Here is a 17,527-nt window from a genome sequence, read left to right as displayed (position 1 = left end):
AGCATGTGTTTATGAGATGTTGGGGGGAGAAAGGCACAACACACCATGTACACAGGGTATGATTCCAAATGAAAAAATGTATTAAGCATGCAAGTGCATGCCCATGTACACACACACACACACACACACACACACACACACACCACCAAGGCTGGAAGGAGATATAACAAATTATTAACAGAGATGTGAGAATATAAAGTGTTTCCTTCTTTAGGGATTTCTGTACTTCATAAGTTTTATACAATAATCACATGCACACCCACAATCAGAAAAAAAAAAAAAGATAATCAAAATTTCTCATGCTCCTTCTCAGAGGATCAGATACACCATAAAAACACATACATAATCTCCTAAATTCTTAGATCTCCTGTGACAGATTATAGTCCTTGGGTTCCTTAAATCTAAAAGGGGGAATAAGCATGAATAGCTTTTAGGTTGCTGGTGGGGAAACGTCCCCACCTCTGATTTGGAGATTAGGTTTGCTAGAAGAATTAAAAATTTCTGGCTCTAGAAATAAGGGAGCGAGGTTCCCCAGGCAAGAATGAGAGCGCACAGCCTGTTCCTGGGAGCCAGCAATCTCCCTTAGACAAGTAGAGACGGCTGAAGAACTAAACTTTCTTCAATTAAAATACTAACATGGTAAGAATTACTAGCACCAAATTTTTCTTCTCTAAATTCTTTAGGCAAACAAGGTATGATGTTTTCTGACAAATGTAACGTGAAGAAACAAAACCAAACAAGACATGGTTGGTTCTTTTATGTTAGAATATGGAAAAAATATAGTAAAAATATGCTCCACTTGCAGGAATGAAGGTTAACAGTCATTAAAAGAAAATAGAAACAAACCACTGTTTAGTTCCTCACCTGTAAAATGGGAATAAAGCTTACTCTACTTGGTTACAAGGATTAAGTAAGATAAATGTGAACATAAGGTATAGGCAACTTATTAGCATGGAATGCATGTTAGTTTCCCTTTTTCTTTACTGTACTGAGTAATTTTATACTTAATCTTACTTATGTATTAAATTGAACTACATATATAAAAATATAGTTCAGATCTGGAAATGAGTTTAAGAATTAGCATAGCCCAGGAGTAAATAAGATACAAATACTCTGAATTGTCTCGTGTTAAAAGTTGGTTAATAACTCCTGGGTCTGTGGTAGAGAACAAATGAGATAATAAATGTGAAAGCCTTTTATAAATTCTTAAAAGCATAATAAGAGCAGCCACTGACACGGACAGAAAACAGAAGCTGTACTTTCTTAGCAGACCCACACATGCTGGCATAAACAGAGTTAACAAGTTGCACGGGATGGGAGTTGAAACCCTTTCTGAAGGACAGACCCAAACAGCAGTAAGGCTGATAAATTCTTAACTAAAGATAGGGTGCTGAGCCACCCACAGAGCTTTTGTTCTGCTGAGTAACGTATATAAATGTGGGTTCAGAACTGAATCCTCAAAAACAGTAGACTCTTTTTTTTCTAAGTTTATTTATTTATTTATTTAGAGAGAGGGCGTGCACACATGAGGGAGGGAGGAACAGAGAGAGGAGAAAGAATCCCAAGCAGGCTCTATGCTGCCAGCGCAGAGCCCAACATGGGGCTCGATCTCCATCAGGAGATCATGACCTCACTGAATTCAAGAGTCGGACACTTAACTGAGCCAGGTGCCCCCTTTAAGAAAGATTTTTTAATGTTTATTTATTTTTGAGAGAGCACAAGCAGGGGAGGGACCGAGACAGGGGTACAAAGGATACAAAGCTGGCTTTGCACTGACAAAAGCCTGATGCAGGGCTCAAACTCACAAACCATAAGATCATGACCTGAGCTGAGGTCGGATGCTCAACTGACTGAGCCACCCAGGTGCCCCAAGACAATACATTCTTATAGGCTACAGTGATTGACAACCAAAAAGATCCTGGAGAGAGAACGAAACTATCTAAAGCATACTTTTTTTGATGTTGGGTGTGTCTTTCCCTTGAAATCTTCAGTTACATCTAGAATTTTCTGCTCATTTTTTTTAATCCCACCACTCTATTTAGTGCCTACATTTTTTTCTTGGTAAAAGCATAACATATATTCTTAAAATTCATCAGTGACTATAATGCTGCATCATTCCTGAAAACCTACTTATAAAAGCAATATCCATATGCTTATAAATGTCTTTTTTGATCCAAGTTAAAATAACTGGTTCCTAAACTAGCAGGCAGATTTTCTGGTGTGCTATGTTGTCTGTTATTCTCAGATTATGTTCCCCATCTCATTCCAACCTACCTAACCTGGTAACCAATTTCTTCCCAGTCTTGAGTGGAAAGATTAATTTAACTTGTCAGTTGTCCTCTGGGTAACAGTATTGTGTTTGGTGTGAAATAATGTACACCAGAAAATTATGCTCCCATAAAAAGCCCTATAATTTAGAAATGTTCACCAGTACAAGATCCAAAGAAGACTGTGTTGACAACCTGCTTAATATCATTCCTCTTCATCTTTTAAAGAGGCACACGAGCTGGGGCGCCTGGGTGGCTCAGTTGGTTAAGCGTCCAACTCTTGATTTCAGCTCAGGTCATGATCTCACAGTTTGTGGGATTAAACCCTGTGTCAGGATCTGTGCTGACAGTGTGGAGCCTGCTCAGATTCTCTCTCTCTCCCTCTTTCTCTGACCTTCCCTTGCTCTGTCTCTCTTTCAAAATAAACTTAAAAAAAAAAGCACACAAGCTGAAAGGCAGATGAAAATCAGAGAAAAAAGTGGATATTGTTTTAGGAATGGGACCAAGGTGAGAGAGGAAGAAAGGACAGTGCTGGTGAGATACCACAATTTTAAGTCTTCCCACTGAACATAACCAGAAAAAGAATCATTTAGATATTTTTCAATCTATCCACCAAACGCATGTAATCCACAAAGTTATACATAGACACATGTTCCCTTCTTAGGAATCAAAGGAACTAAACGTGGTGAGGTAGATTGTTCATTAGAACCTAATTTTCTTTGAACTGCACAACTATTAAAACCTTTACATTCAGCTGGTCTATTAACAAAACCTGAAAAAACACACTTAGAACTTTGATATGCATTATAACATTCAAGATCCACATGTGCACAGCTAATTTGGCTAATTTGCTGAAAAGAATCAGAGGTTTAACAAGGGTTTTTACACTGTGCTATAAGTGTCCATATTTTATTTCCAAGTGTTTTCCCACAGTTGGTGAGGGGCCTTTCATAAAGTAAAAGGAAAAAAAAGTCTGAAGGCAAAACAGAGAAGACAGAATCTTTTAGAATAGTGAAGACAGTGAAATATCTCACAATCAAGCTATGACCTGTACAATTGAAGGCTTATTAGTAGTAAGTGTAAATCCTTGAGGGCAAGAGACCTTTCTCCTCTGTAACTTGCCAGGAAATTTTAAGGAGATAGCTATATCCATTGGGAGCTCATTAAGAATGATTTGACTATTAGGACAGCAGTCCTGGGTCCTAAAAGATTCTTACATCCTACTAGATATGGGGCACTGTTCTGGGAACAAAAGAAAACAAAACAGTCCCCTTGTTAAGGGATGCACAGTTGGGAAAAGGGAAAGATGGAGGGAGAAGTGAAGCCAGCTAGCTAGGTGGACCACTGGGGCAGTCCTATTACCTCTGAACTCTAAAATTCCTTTTTTATCTCTAAATTTTGAATAGTTCCAATATTTCTGTTCAGTCAGAAAAACAAATCCAGTATTATGCACGCCTCTTCTGAAAATTCACTTTAATGTTCAGATTTAGCAAACCCATTTGCCATTCTCTCAACAGTATGCCTACTATGTGCTACCCACTGCCGCTGCACAAAGCACTGGTGATCCGACTGAACAAAACCAGAATTCATACCTTCATGGAACTACATTCTGGATGGAGATATCTTCCTCAAATAAATAACATTTCTCATCATACTCAGCACCATGAAAGAACTCCGTATTGCAACAGAAAAGAATGGGGAGAGACAGAAGTGGGAAACCACCTTAGTAAAGGTCAGGGAAGGCCTCACTGAGGAAGCGATGTTTTTAAGTGGGGACATGAGACAAAGTGGCAATCAGGAGGAAAAGTGTTCAGGCACAAGGAACAGTAAGAGAAAGGGCACAGTAGTGGGAAAAGTTTCAGGTGTTTGAGGATCTGAGAGAAGGTCCCTGACTACGGAGAAGTATGAAGGAGCACGGCAGAAGCTTCTTTTCTGAGTGCTTATTATATGCTAGACATCACGCTAAGTACTTTAATGCACGCTCTTACGTGATCACTACCAAACCTATGAAGTTAGGCCTCCCCACCCCCTTTCCAAAATGAAATGAACAGGCATAGGAGAGGTTAAGAAATTGTTCAAAATCACAAGTGGTGTGGCTTGATTCAATGCAGCATGAATCCAAAGCCCACACTTTAACTCAAACTTACAAAGTTAGAAGATAAAGATTAGATAAATCAAATAGAGTTTTAACACATTAAGGAGCTTAAATTTTATTTTAAATGTAGTGGAAAGCCACTGAGAAGTTTAAACAAAACCGTGACATTATCTGATTTACATTTCTACTGTGGCTGCTGTGTGGAGGAGTTGTATGTGTAAACGAAAGGAAATCAATGAGCAGTTGGGAGAGAAATAACGGTCCTCTAGACCAGAAGTAAACCAATTCAGGATCTATTTTGGGGCAGATCAAATTAGCCTTGCCAATGATTCTGGATACATGGAATAAGAAAAAAAGAGAAAGTCTCAACTCCTAGGATTCTGGATTTAGTAACAAATGGATCATGATGGATAATCATGAAATAGTTCAGGACCAGGCTAAATTTAGGAAAAAGGGATAGTCACTCAATCATTCAACAAATCTTTATTAAGTTTCTATTATGTGAAGCAGATTACAAAACTGATAAAGTTTCATCTTCATAGAGTTTCCATCACTTGGGGGGGGGGGCAACAGAGGAAGGCAGGTAGACAAATTAAAACCTAAACCATAAGATAGTGCTAAGTGCTGTGGAAAATAACAAAGCTGGTTAAGTGGAAAAAGACGTTACTATTTTAATTAAATGGTTAAGAGTTTCTCTAATGTATGAGCAGAGGTCTTAAGTAAAGAAAGGAAGCAGGCTAAAGATTTCTTGGAGAAGCGTTCCTGGCAATCTAATTAAGACTGCAATAGCCCTGAGACAGGAGTGTTCTTTGTATTTTTGAGTACTGGCAGAGAGGTCAGGGTGGTATAGCAGACTAGGTAAGGGAAAAAAAGAGATCAGAGATCAGAGAAGAACAGACAACACAGAACTTCTGTTAAGGATTTTGCCTTTTCTTTTTTAAAACTTTGGGTAAAGCGGTAAACACTTACTTGCAAGATTGAATTTTGAAGAATGGAAGAGTAGTGTTATCCCAGCTGCAATACGTAGGAAACTGCACTATAAGGAAGCAAGGATGGAAGCAGAAACTCAAGAGTCAATAATCCTCTGATCAGACCAGGAGCTAGTGAAAGGTCATATTTAGACAGGTTTTAAAGAGCAAATAAGATTTAGTGATGGGATTAGATACGGTGGTGTTGAGAAAAAAGTCAAGGAAGGCAGACAGGGTTGTTGTTGTTGTTGTTGTTGTTTTCGTTTTCAGACAGGGTTTTTTTTGACACCTATCGAAAAAGAATGAGGTTACCATTTACTAGGTTGGGGCATGAAAAGAACAGATTTATCATAGAAAACCATGACTTCAGTTTTCCATATTAACATGGAGATACTTATTACAAATTTAGAGACAGATGTTGATCAGGCAGCTGTTTACTGGGTTTCAGAGAGGTCTGGGTTGGAGATAAAAGTCTGGCAGTCTTTAGCTTTCATGAGAATGTATCTGGGAAAAAGTATAGACAGAGAAGACAGTCCAGAACTGAAGCCTTGATAAGCTCCATCAGTTAGACATTTCCATCTCATGCCTAGTAGTCTTATAATAAAGCAACTGGTTTCATTTTTAAAGCTATCACTTATTACACCAGCAGTTTCTAAAGTCATCAAGTGCATCAGTGAGACACAGCAATGAACTAAAAAGATATACAAATCTCAAAAGAGAAACTCCATTTATGATCATAGAAATACTAGGAACTAGTACTAGTATATTTCCAAATATACAGGTGGTACAATCCAGTGGTTAAGTGCACAATATATGGGTTCACGCTGCCTGGATTTTAATTCTGATCCTTCTGCTCATTATTTGTGTGACCAAGGCAAGACACTTACTGTGCAGCTTCCTCAATAGTATGCTGGAGATAATTAACATATTGGGCTGTTGTAAATAAATTAATACATGAACTTCAACGCTCAGAAAGTTTCCTTACTATCAACGCTAAATCACGGAAACAAACGTTAAGACCCTGCATTTAATCAGACTAGTTTTTCAGTTACTTAACCAGTGACTTGTAGCTCTGTGTTTATATTTCAAAACAAGGCCAAACATGTTCTTAAATTCAATTCTCTTAACTAAGGGCTTGCGGCTCCCAGTCTGGATTTTTTAAAGAAAGCCAAAACACATCCCCAAAAGCCTTAGCATCTTTGGAGGGAGAGGAGGAAAGGAAGCAACTAGCTATTCCTAATTCATACATTAGAGCAAGCGTGCCTCATAACAAGATCCAGCTGGGACACAGGGTATCACGGCCTCGAATCCTTCTTAACCGGTTATTTTATTCTCTTCTGGTATCTCCTCTAGAGAATGAATGTGCTTTAGAAGACAAAGGTTAAACCAAGCTTTTGAATGCAAGTGCAGCAAAGAACGGAGAATCCAACTCTATGGGAGCAATAGGGGAAGACTTATCCAGAGTCACCATCCATCCCCCTATCGTTACTAGCCAGGAAAACGGTGGGTCAGGCTCTTCTCCCGTAGGTTATGGGGAAACCGCGACCTTCCCTCCTGTGGTCCCCGCCTCCCGACACTGACCCCTGGGAACAAAACGCCGAAGCAAAGCAGCTACCCTCCCCGTGTCCCCCCACCCCCAAGCTTGGGGCCCCGGACTCGGGCCCCAGACTCAAACCTCTCTATTCGCCGAGCGGGAGGAAACACCCGGGAAAGGAACAATAGAGCCAGGGCAGCTGCCCTACCTCTCTCGGTCGCGGCCGTCGAAGTAGACGAAATCGCCGTTCTGGACGCACTTGGCGCAGGTCAGTCGCCGGCGGGTGGTGTTGCACAGTGGACAACGCTCGACCGCCACATACAGCCCCTCCGCGTCGTCCACGGAATCCACCAGGTCCCGGGCAAGCGGCCGGGGCCCGCAGCCAGGAGCCTCCAGCGCCCGGGCTCCCTTCCCACTGGGAGACGCCATGATGGCCTGAGAGCAGAGCCAGTCACGTGGGATTTTGTTTTCAACCAGGTGCATCCTGGGCGAGGAGGAGGGGCCTGGGGAGGTGCCGAGAGGGCGGGCGGGGTCCCAGCGCGCCCCTCGCCCAGCCGCTCAGAGCTCTCTGCTAGGCCGGCTGGCGGCGGCGCTGTTCCTTTTCCTGACCACTTGAGGGGGCAGCCAGCCCCAAGCCGGGAGAATTGTGTCAGAGGGGCGGGCCAGACAAACAACATGTCATCACCCGCTTCGTCGGGCCAGGGCTACAAGGTAATGCCTCAAACTGGTGCAAGAAATAGTAGTACAATGCCCCAGGGAAGTGGGGGAAAGGAATTTTGGCAAAAAGTGAGAATTTCCTTAATTCGCTGTGGGTGCTTTTAATTTCACTAAAACTACAGCAAACAAAGTTGGGCGAGGGGGCTGGGTTTTGGAAAGAGGTTTCTTTTCGGCTCACCCACCTCCTTTAAGCTTTGTGATTTGGGTCTGTACTCGCGTTCTGATCTGTTAAATGGAGACAGTTAAGAGTACCTACCAAAGGTTGGGAGGATTAAAAATAAGTTTAGCAGTAATCTGCTAGTAATCTGATAGTACTTTACTGATAATAGCAAACCAGTGGAATCAATCGTACCCAAGAAATCAAAGCTCTCTGAAAACTGAATTTTAAATTAATGTTCAACATTCTACTCCAGGCCATGCTCTGAGAATTTGAACCATACCTAATAGAATTTAACCTAATTCAATTACTCCAAATTACACTCTGTGTAGGTAAATAGGGTGGGTCAGAAGATGAAGTCAGGATAATTAGTGTTTGAAAATGCCGCCAAACTACAAAAGGAAAAAAAGTGTGTTTATAGGTCAATTTACCTAGACCAGTGATTCTCCAGGATTATTTTGGGAGGCTGTCAACTGATGACTCCCCTGAATTCTCTAGCTGGGACTTTTCTCTCAAGTTCCACACCCAAAGATTCACAACTCCCTAGGAGGCATAAATTGATGTGCAGTGGCCACCACAAACTCGGGATGTCAGAAACTGAACTCTTCCTCCTCACAAATCTGTTTACTCATCTTGGTGAAAGACACAATCCCTGACCACTTGGGAACAAGAGTGAGGTTAGCCCATTCCTCCCTGAGAACCTGCACATCTCCATCAAATTCTGAGGATTCCACAATCTATTTAGGTCTTGAATCTGAACCCTTTGCTCCATTCTCTTAGTTTTATCTGGGCTACTGTAATAAAAGCACACACAAAAAAGAAGTCCCTAAACTGTTTTCAAAATAGAGCTGACACTAAACCTGAATGGTTCCTGAAAGTTTATTTTTAAACAAGAGGAATATTTTCCTCTATCATTTCAAACAAAAAGATATTTAATTTGCCTTAACGTGTTAGACTGTCAAGTCTCATTTGTATTCTAACAGGATCCTTCATGGTACCTGTTTCTAATGGCCAATCCATTCAATATTTTATAAGGAACAAATAGACACAATAGTGTCTGCTAGATGATGCAGGGAACATGTTAATATACTACATTTTAGCAAAATGCAGAACATTTCATTTTAATGATTAAACATCATCCTAGCAATCTCTCAAATTCTGAAATGTTTACTTGTTCAGTTTTCAAAATAATACAGGTTTCTGTCATTTTGAAAAAGAAGTTTCATTAGTTCTTAGGCATGAATACTCACAGAATCATCCTTTAACAAATAAAGTCAAAATGTGCATGTTTGTGTGCTGGGCTTATGCACATACTCAAACCAATATAATATGAGATGCTGAAGGGTTGAATGACGTACTCAGGCTTTTTTAAAACCCTTTAGAATAGGATAGATGTTTTCAAATGCTTCATAGATCTCAGAACGTTCTTTGGCACCTATAAAGAAATCCAAGTTTATATAACATTTAATATAAAAATACCAAAATTTTCTTAAGACTAAAGTTTCATCTGTCACCTCTAATTACCTTTAATATAAAGATATCCATTTAGGTTTATCTGAGAAGTGACATTTTGGCAAAGACGAGAATTTGGTGAGGACAGCCACATTCCCATGAACACATACCCTGGGGCAGAGTTTTCTAGCACTTTGCTGTGTGGGTGTATCAGTTCATCTTTAGCCTTACAGAGCACAGTATGAAATATGGAATGTTATCTCAGCATGAACATGACCACAGAACATGACTTTTGTCAGCACCTGTGGGCACTTAGCTACCAGCAAAAGGGACTTCCTTTGGTCCCCTCATGTCTAGTTGACACCTTGATTCCCTAACATGGCCTAAGAGAGTGAGACCAACTGCAGCAAACGTGTTAACATTTCACTGTAGAAGAGATGATTAGAGGAGGAAAACTGCCACTGTCACTCCTTAGAGTCTGAAATTTCACAGGATCTTTAATTGTAACTGGTTGAGGGATTAAGATGGATAAAAACATGAATTAGACAGGGTCCCTACTCGTGAGAGACAGCAGTCAGGGCCTGCTCATCTCTCACCACCACCCACTGCCACTAACTTCTTCCACCTTCAAAGCTACACAGGCACATTGTATGAAGCGTTCTGGACTGGTAGTACTTATGTTTATACGGAGCTCTCAGCTAATCAGGAAACTATTATCGGCTATCATTGGCAGGAAGCAAGTTGTTAAGGAAAATATAAAGACTATCAGCATGAAGAGAAATGGAAAATAGCTTCAGCTGATAAAGACTCTTCCTGGAGAATGTAAAACGATTCAGCCACTGTGGAAAACAGTTTGGTAGTTCCTCAAAAATGTTAAGAATTAACACATGACCCAGCAATTCTACTCCTGGGTATTTGCCCCCAAATCGAAAACAGCATCCAACAACTTGCAGGCACACAGATATTCACTGCAGTGTTATTCCCAACAGCCAAAAAGTGGAAACAACCCAAGTGTCCATCAACAGATGAATGGATAAGCACATTGTAATATATACATACAATGGAATATTATTTAGCCACAAAAAGGAATGACATCGTGATATATATACTACAGTGTGGATGAACCTCAAAAACATTCCAGGGGCATCTCAGCGGCTCAGATGGTTACGTGTCTGACTCTTGGTTTTGGCTCATGTCATGGTCTCATAGTTTGTAAGCTCTGCACAGACAGCTCAGAGCCTGCTGGGATTCTCTCTCTCTCTCTCTCTCTCTTTCCTTCTCTCTCTCTCTCTCTCTCTCTCTTTCCTTCTCTCTCTCTCTCTCTCTCTCTCTCTCTCTCTCTCTCCCCCCCCCCTTTTCCCCTCTCTCTCTAGCCCTTGCCCCCCTTCTCTGGGGGTGGGAGAGGGAGGAACATACATTATGCTAAGTGAAAGAAGGCAGACACAAAAGGTCACATACTGTAGGACTCCATTTATATGAAATATCTAGAATAGGTAATTCCACAGAGAATGTAGATTAGAAGTTGCCAAGGGCTCAGGGGAGGGAGGAATGGAGAACAACTGCTTAAGGATATGGGATTTTATTTTGGAGTAATGGAAATGTTTTGGCACTAGATAGAGGCAGTGGTTGCACAAATTTTAAGTATATTAAATGTCACTGAATTATTCACTTTAAAATGGTTAAATTTATATTATGTGAACTTCACCTCAAAATATTAAAACAGGTTAAAGAATCAAAGATGAAGTCCTTATAAGCTTTTTTTTTTTTTGAAAGGCAACGGCAAAAGGTTACTTATTCATTGACAAGGAGTTTCCTGCATGTGAGTCTCCATACTCAAAGACGTGGGGTGAGAGGCGGAGTTACTACCATGGGTAAGAAACTGTGCCTTTGGGGTAGGAAAAACCCCTTATGCCTCAGATTTTTGTTATGGCACTAAAATTTTAATTTCTAACGTGGCTGTTTTGTAGAAACCAAACAGTGAGTTGGGGAAACAGTATAAAAAAATTCTGCCTCTGGGTTGATGGACTCTTTTCCCCTTTTAGGTACATTTGAATGCTCTCTTATCAGGAGGCAGTGACATACAGCAGATACGGCAAACCCCCACTCACCGCCCAGGCAATTTCCATCCCCGCCCATCAAAACCAAGGTTCTTTATATACTTGAGAAACAGGATCTAGGTCCAGCATTCAAGGTAACTATGCACTTCAGTTTGTCATAACACTTAAAAACAATCATACCTAAGAGGATTTTCAAGCCCTAACGAGTTTAGCATTTTGGCATTCCCTGAACAGCAGAAAACACCCATTGCCCAGGAGGGAACAGACACCGACAGTGACTGTTATTTTATATCAGAGAATAACATCAGGAGACACAAAAGCACTTTGTGGAAATTAGCTAATACAATGCCCTTCATTTCCTCTGTGGGAAAGTGAGGCCCAAGAAGTTGAAGTTCCCAGGATCACGAATAGCAGCTCTGGGTGAAGACCTCACGTATCTAGTGTCCCATCTAAAAGTCACCAAATAAACTTTGCCAGCGGCTCTAACTGGCCATTACAATGAGGGAATTTGGTCTATTCAGTCAAATATTTCCTCACTGAAATATTGGTTTCACAACTTTATGGGCACCCAAATTGGTCCGCTAGTCCTATTAATCTACTATCAGACAACCCGATTTGAAGAACCAGGCTCCAATTAGAGGACTCTGGCCTCTCCCTCTTTTCCTTGAGGTGACAAGGACCGCCACTTTGGGGGATAAACACTATTCCTGACCAACGTGACATGTGGAAATTCTGTGGCTGGCATAATGAAGAAAAGACTGGCTTTGAAGTCAAACTATCAGAGCTCAAATACCAGCTCTACCATTAACTGATTTGAAATCACAGGCAAATTGCTTAACCTCAGAGTTTCCAATTCCTTACCTGTAAAATAAGGACAATAGTCTTCTCAGAGGGCTGCTGTAAGCCCGTGAGTGTTTGTAAGAAGTCCTTTGCAAACCATACCATTTACAAAATCTAAGCTATTTATGGTCCTAGAAAAATGTGCTTCGGAGTTAAAGACATTGGGATGACTGCCTGTCCCAGTACATATGGTTTATATCTGGTTCTGTAAGAGCCAGTGGCACGTAATTTGTCCGTCCACTTTCCCCGGGGCTGATTCCTGCCATGGGCAGGTGTGGGGAGCATATTATGTTTACTTTCCCATCCAGTATGTGTACCTGGTAGGCACCACACTTTATGAAATATCTACCGTCTGTCAATAAAATTTTAAGTTCATCCCTACCCCTTAGCCAGTCCAAATATCAATTTCCAGTACTACTTGGATTTTCCAATTCTATTGCCACATCAGAAAAAGTCTTAAAATTTGTTTAAAAAAATAATAACATTCAACCCTTCAAAGTACACATTTTACAGTACATACTAACTTGCTATTATTGGGGGATTCCTGGTAATGACTGACAGGGATATTTTTACCTCTCTGGCCTAATCACTAATATGTCTTGCCATTTTTATTTTGCCTTCTGACGTCCTCATTTCCAAGAATTGCTGATGTCTAGCTGTTTGAGAGTGACCCTAAGTAACAAAAATCAGCTTCTTAAGAAGTCCATTATGCTAGAGGGAAAGAAATAAGGGTGAAACATTTTAGACTTTAGACTTCATATTCCTATCATCAGGACCAGGCATCACAGCAAAATTCCAGTCTCTCAATGCTAGGGAAAAACTAAGAATGGGCTTTCACCAAGGAAATAATAGCTAACACTTATGCCACACTCACCATACACCAGACACTGCTTTTCGGCCTCCTTGCAGGTAGTTTCTGTGGCCACCTGCCTTTTACATATGTGGAAATCAAGGAGAACTTAAACTCACCCAAGGTCATACAGTCAACAAATGGTAAATCTTGGATTCAAATTAGACCATTGGTTTCCAGAGCCCAGCCTCTCAGCCACCACACCTGCTGCCGCTCACCACTAAAAGTGTTTCTCTTTCCTTCAGCTGACAAAGAACAGGGAGAAGGTACCACGAAAGACCACACAGGTGTTTGTGCACAGACATCTAAAGAGCTGAGGGACAACGTCAGCACATGAAGGTGGGGGGCACTGGAGCCAACCTGCTCAAGTTCCCACTTGGGCTACAGCATGTACAGCTGTTTGACACTGTTAAGGTTACTTCTCCACTGTGCCCATTTTACAGGTTAGGAAACTAAGATATTAAATACAACCCCATAGAGTTAGCTAGAACCTACATAAAAGCCCTTATCACAGTGCCTGGCACACGTGTTTACCTGACATATGTTAACTCTATTATGTCTGAAATTGCCCTTTTTGTTGTTCATGGTATATCATTCCAGAAAATCCTAGCTATATTAGTTTTACTGTGGTTTGAGGGGGGAAACATGGGTTGTAAATATTACACCAGCCATAGAAAAATAGCATGAACCTGGGAAAATATTGTTAAGCTTGGCCCAAGGCCCACTGCTTTTTGCTGTCAGGGACCATGACAATAGGATAGTAGGATTCTTCATCATCAACTCACTTACTATAATTAGAACATTCAGATGTAGCCTTGGCCACGGTGACCACAGCTATGGCATATCAGGGGAGTAAGGCAATTTTACCTGGATAAATTATTTTCAGAGACCCTACAAATGGCACATGATACATGGTTTTGAATTTCACTTTCTGTAGGTGTGTTGGTGTTCTTCAGTTCCTACCCAGGGAAGAGCTGGGATCCATTATTTAATTAGAGTGAAATGCCAAGTGCATTTATAATTTCAACATTCTAACATTTTCTATGCAAAAGTGATTTACCCTTGTTGGGACCTTTCAAAATAGCTCTGCAGAGTCTTGCCCCATTGGACTAGAACATGTGGGCCTCTAGGAATCCCCTGAACACTCCACATGACCTTTCCCAGCTAACAGTCTAGAGGCAAGGTTAAAAGGAGGCCTCCTCGGTCCCTTTCCTCAGGTTTACACTCAAAATAGTGCCCTTAAGGTTTTACACCCTTTGCAGGTGAAAAGAATCCAGATATGTAAGGACTAAGGAACATGTGTCTCCAAGTTTGGAGCAAAAGTATCCTGAACCATGTATTGTGGGTAAAGTACTTTAAGACAATACGGCACAAACAGGGGGAAATGCCAATAGATGATAATTACTCCTATTTCAGTATTAAGATATCAGTCGGCTTTTACTTCATAAAGGAAGCAGAAATTTGGACTTCAGTTAATACATCTCAATCCTCCCCCTTCACAAAAGTGATGATCTATCTCATGCAAGAATGAAGAAATTTAGCTTTGTTTGTTCTACATGCTGAATGCATAAGAAATTCTATGGGAAACATATTGCATGGTCTTTGGTATGGCACGTGGACAATTCTTATGTGATTTGAAACTTGTAGCAAATGTGTACATGTAAGTTCTTTTTTTTAAGTTGGGGTAAGTAGGAAAGCTGGTTTGAATTAAGAATATTTAAAGAGATTTGTTTTTGTGTACTTCTAATAGAGATTTAGCCTATTATAGTACTTGTATCATATGTGTACTAGTATTATACATATCCCAGTATTATAGTAGCTGTCAGTTGACACTGTTAATAAGACTGATTAATGATATGTAGCACATACATGATATGTAGCACATAGATGAAAGTATCTTCCAAAGGTCTTAAAAAGTTTGTTCCCGAGGGAGGAGCCAAGATGGCGGAGAGGAAGGGAGCTCTGTAAACTTCGTCCGCCCCATCTATCGAACTGAGAAGGACATTACTCCCATCTGCAGAAGTGGAAGGAGAAAATACGGAATCCAGAAAGAAGACAACCTCAAAGATACCTGAGTGAGTGAGTGTGAACTGGGGAGATTGGAAAACGGGCCAGCCCGAGACAGGCAGGGGTGGAAGGAGCCCCAGCCCAATGCGGGGCAAGTGCATGGAGCCCGAGAGACAAAAGGAAGAGACAGGGAGACTGAACACGCTCATAGTACTGTCTCTGGGGAAGAGGTAAAGAACGCTTAACCACGCTTGGAGAGAGAAGCTCACTCCATAGATAACTGCTGGGTAGCCTAAATCCCAAACCCAGGTGGCGCAAGGGAAGGAACAGCTTCCAGCCCAGCGCCATCTTGGTGGGGAGTTGGCGGCCGCGGCAGCGGTGGTGTCAGGGGGCTCACTTCAACCTCGGTTTTGGGAGTGGGAGCACGCACCTCATTTCCACGGCGCATCTCGCCCCCAGCATTGGCCGCGCGAATCCTGAATCCCGGTGCCAACAGGGAAAAAACAGCCCCCGCACCTATGTGATCCCGGCAGAGAGCTGGCAGTCGTGGAGGCCTGGGTGCTCACTCAGGCTGCAGGAGCTTCCAGCTCATTTCCGGCAGCGCACGGCAAGCTGGGAGTTGGCAGTCGTGGAGGCCTGGGTGCGTGCTCAGGCTGCAGGAGCTTCCAGCTCATTTCCGGCAGCACACGGCAACAGCTGCGCAAAGCCAAGAGAAACTCATTCCTCCCCCAACGCCACCGCGATCCTGGCTGGGGGGTTGGGAATCTGCAGTTGTGTCTGTGAGGGCACAGTGCTTCACCTCCTGCTGCACATCTCCCTCAGGTGGCACACCTCGCCTCAGGCAGGGGCTGCTGAAATCCAAGACAAACTGATTCCTCCCCCTAAGAAGCCAGCCACCAAAGCAAATACATCTCATCTGTGGTAGCATAAAAGTGCATGGACTGGAACTTTGAACCGAGGTGGGCCTGGACAATACAACTCGGCTCAACTGCAGCACAAGGAGATTGGACTCATTAGAGTGGCCTATAGTGCTTAGTTCCAGTGGAGCTTGGAGTGCCACCATTCTACTCTCTACAGACCCCAAGGTGGAGCCTCTGAGAGCAGCTTCTGAGACCTACCACACCAAACCACAGCTATCCATGAGGGGAAGCTGCTGCTTTTTTTCTTATAATTTTTTTCTTTTTCTATTTTTCATCATTTTTTTCTTTTTTTGTACTTATTTTTTATTATTATTACCTCTTTTTACTTAAATTAAAAAAAAATTTACTCCTTATTTTCCTTTCTCCTTTTTTTTTTTTTTTTTAACCTTCTTGCAATCCAGATATATTCTCCTGTATATCATCCTTACCTCTGCCCTCAACTGGTCATACACTTTTAGACTGTCCACTGTCCTTTCTTGTCTCTGACCCTCTTTATTTTTTTTCCTTCTTCTTTTCGTCTCTTTCCTCTCCATTTTCTTTCTTTTCTTTCCCCCTTTTAATGTGTTTGTTTGTTTGATTTGTCTGTGCGTTTGTGTGCGTCTGTTCCTTCTGTGTTTGTCTGTCTGTTTTCCTTCTTAGGGCTACACCAAGAAACAAGCCAAAGTGTGCATGACAGTGAGTCCCAAATATTGCTAAGTAGGGAAATAAAATATTCAAGGGCACAACAAGAGAAACTGAGAGACACCATTAAAAGAGTATTTCCTGAAACGACAGGACCTGGACAGTCAATAAGCCTCCTTTAACAGAGAAATATTAACAGGTGCACAGTACACAATGAACTTTCTAAAGGTGACAAGAGACAGAAAACTAGCAAAAATGACAAAACGAAGGAACTCTCTTCTGAAGAACCTCCAGGAGGACGTCATAGCCACAGAACTGCTCAAGGCAGATCTAGACAACATACCAGATCAAGAATTTAAAAAACTTGTCATAAAACTAATTGCTGAGGTTGAGAAAAGCATCAAAGAATCAACTGAGACAATGACTAGGCACTTTGAAAATAGGGGTGATGAGTTAAAAAAAGGCCATAGATGAAGTGAATAACAAATTGGAGGGAGCCACCTCAAAGATTGATGAGGCAGAGAGAAGAATAGGTGAATTAAAAGATATAGTTATAGCAAAAGAAGAAGCTGAAAAAAAGAGAGAAATTAATCCAGGAGCAGGATAGGAGAATTCGAGATCTGAGTGATACAATCAACCAGAACAACATCCGGCTTATAGGAATTCCTGAAGAGGAAGAGAGAGAGAAAGGGCCTGAAGGGATACTAGACCAAATTATAACTGAGAATTTCCCAAATATGGGAAAAGAAATGGTCATTCAAATTCAAGAGGCACAAAGAACCCCCTTAAGACGTAACTTGAATTGGCCTTCAGCACGACATATCATAGTGAAACTGGCAAAATATAAAGATAAAGAGAGAATTCTGAAAGCAGGTAGGGAGAAAAGGGCCTTACATACAAAGGGAAAACTATCAGAGTGGTTACAGACCTATCTAATGAAACTTGGCAGGCCAGGAAGGAATGGCAGGAAATCTTCAATGTGATGAACAGAAAAAACATGCAGCCAAGAATCCTCTATCCAGCAAGCCTGTCATTCAAAATA

At 41.5% G+C, this 17,527-nt stretch overlaps 2 protein-coding genes across 2 annotated transcripts in view; both read right to left on the bottom strand.

The window, feature by feature from the left end:
• ATG14 (autophagy related 14) overlaps positions 1-7,299 on the bottom strand; it is a 38,799-nt gene extending 31,500 nt beyond the window's left edge. The window contains exon 1 of the mRNA XM_029950453.1: positions 7,073-7,299. Coding sequence (XP_029806313.1) covers positions 7,073-7,293 — 221 coding nt within the window. The 5' untranslated portion in view covers positions 7,294-7,299. The remainder of the gene's footprint in view (positions 1-7,072) is intronic.
• A 1,797-nt stretch (positions 7,300-9,096) lies between these two features.
• The window catches only part of TBPL2 (TATA-box binding protein like 2), a 39,272-nt gene continuing 30,841 nt past the window's right edge, over positions 9,097-17,527 (bottom strand). Inside the window, exon 8 of the mRNA XM_029952186.1 lies at positions 9,097-9,173. Coding sequence (XP_029808046.1) covers positions 9,097-9,173 — 77 coding nt within the window. The remainder of the gene's footprint in view (positions 9,174-17,527) is intronic.

This window comes from Suricata suricatta, chromosome 9 (assembly GCF_006229205.1).
Source record: "Suricata suricatta isolate VVHF042 chromosome 9, meerkat_22Aug2017_6uvM2_HiC, whole genome shotgun sequence".
NCBI lineage: Eukaryota > Metazoa > Chordata > Mammalia > Carnivora > Herpestidae > Suricata > Suricata suricatta.
This window is presented reverse-complemented; position numbering and strand designations above follow the sequence as displayed.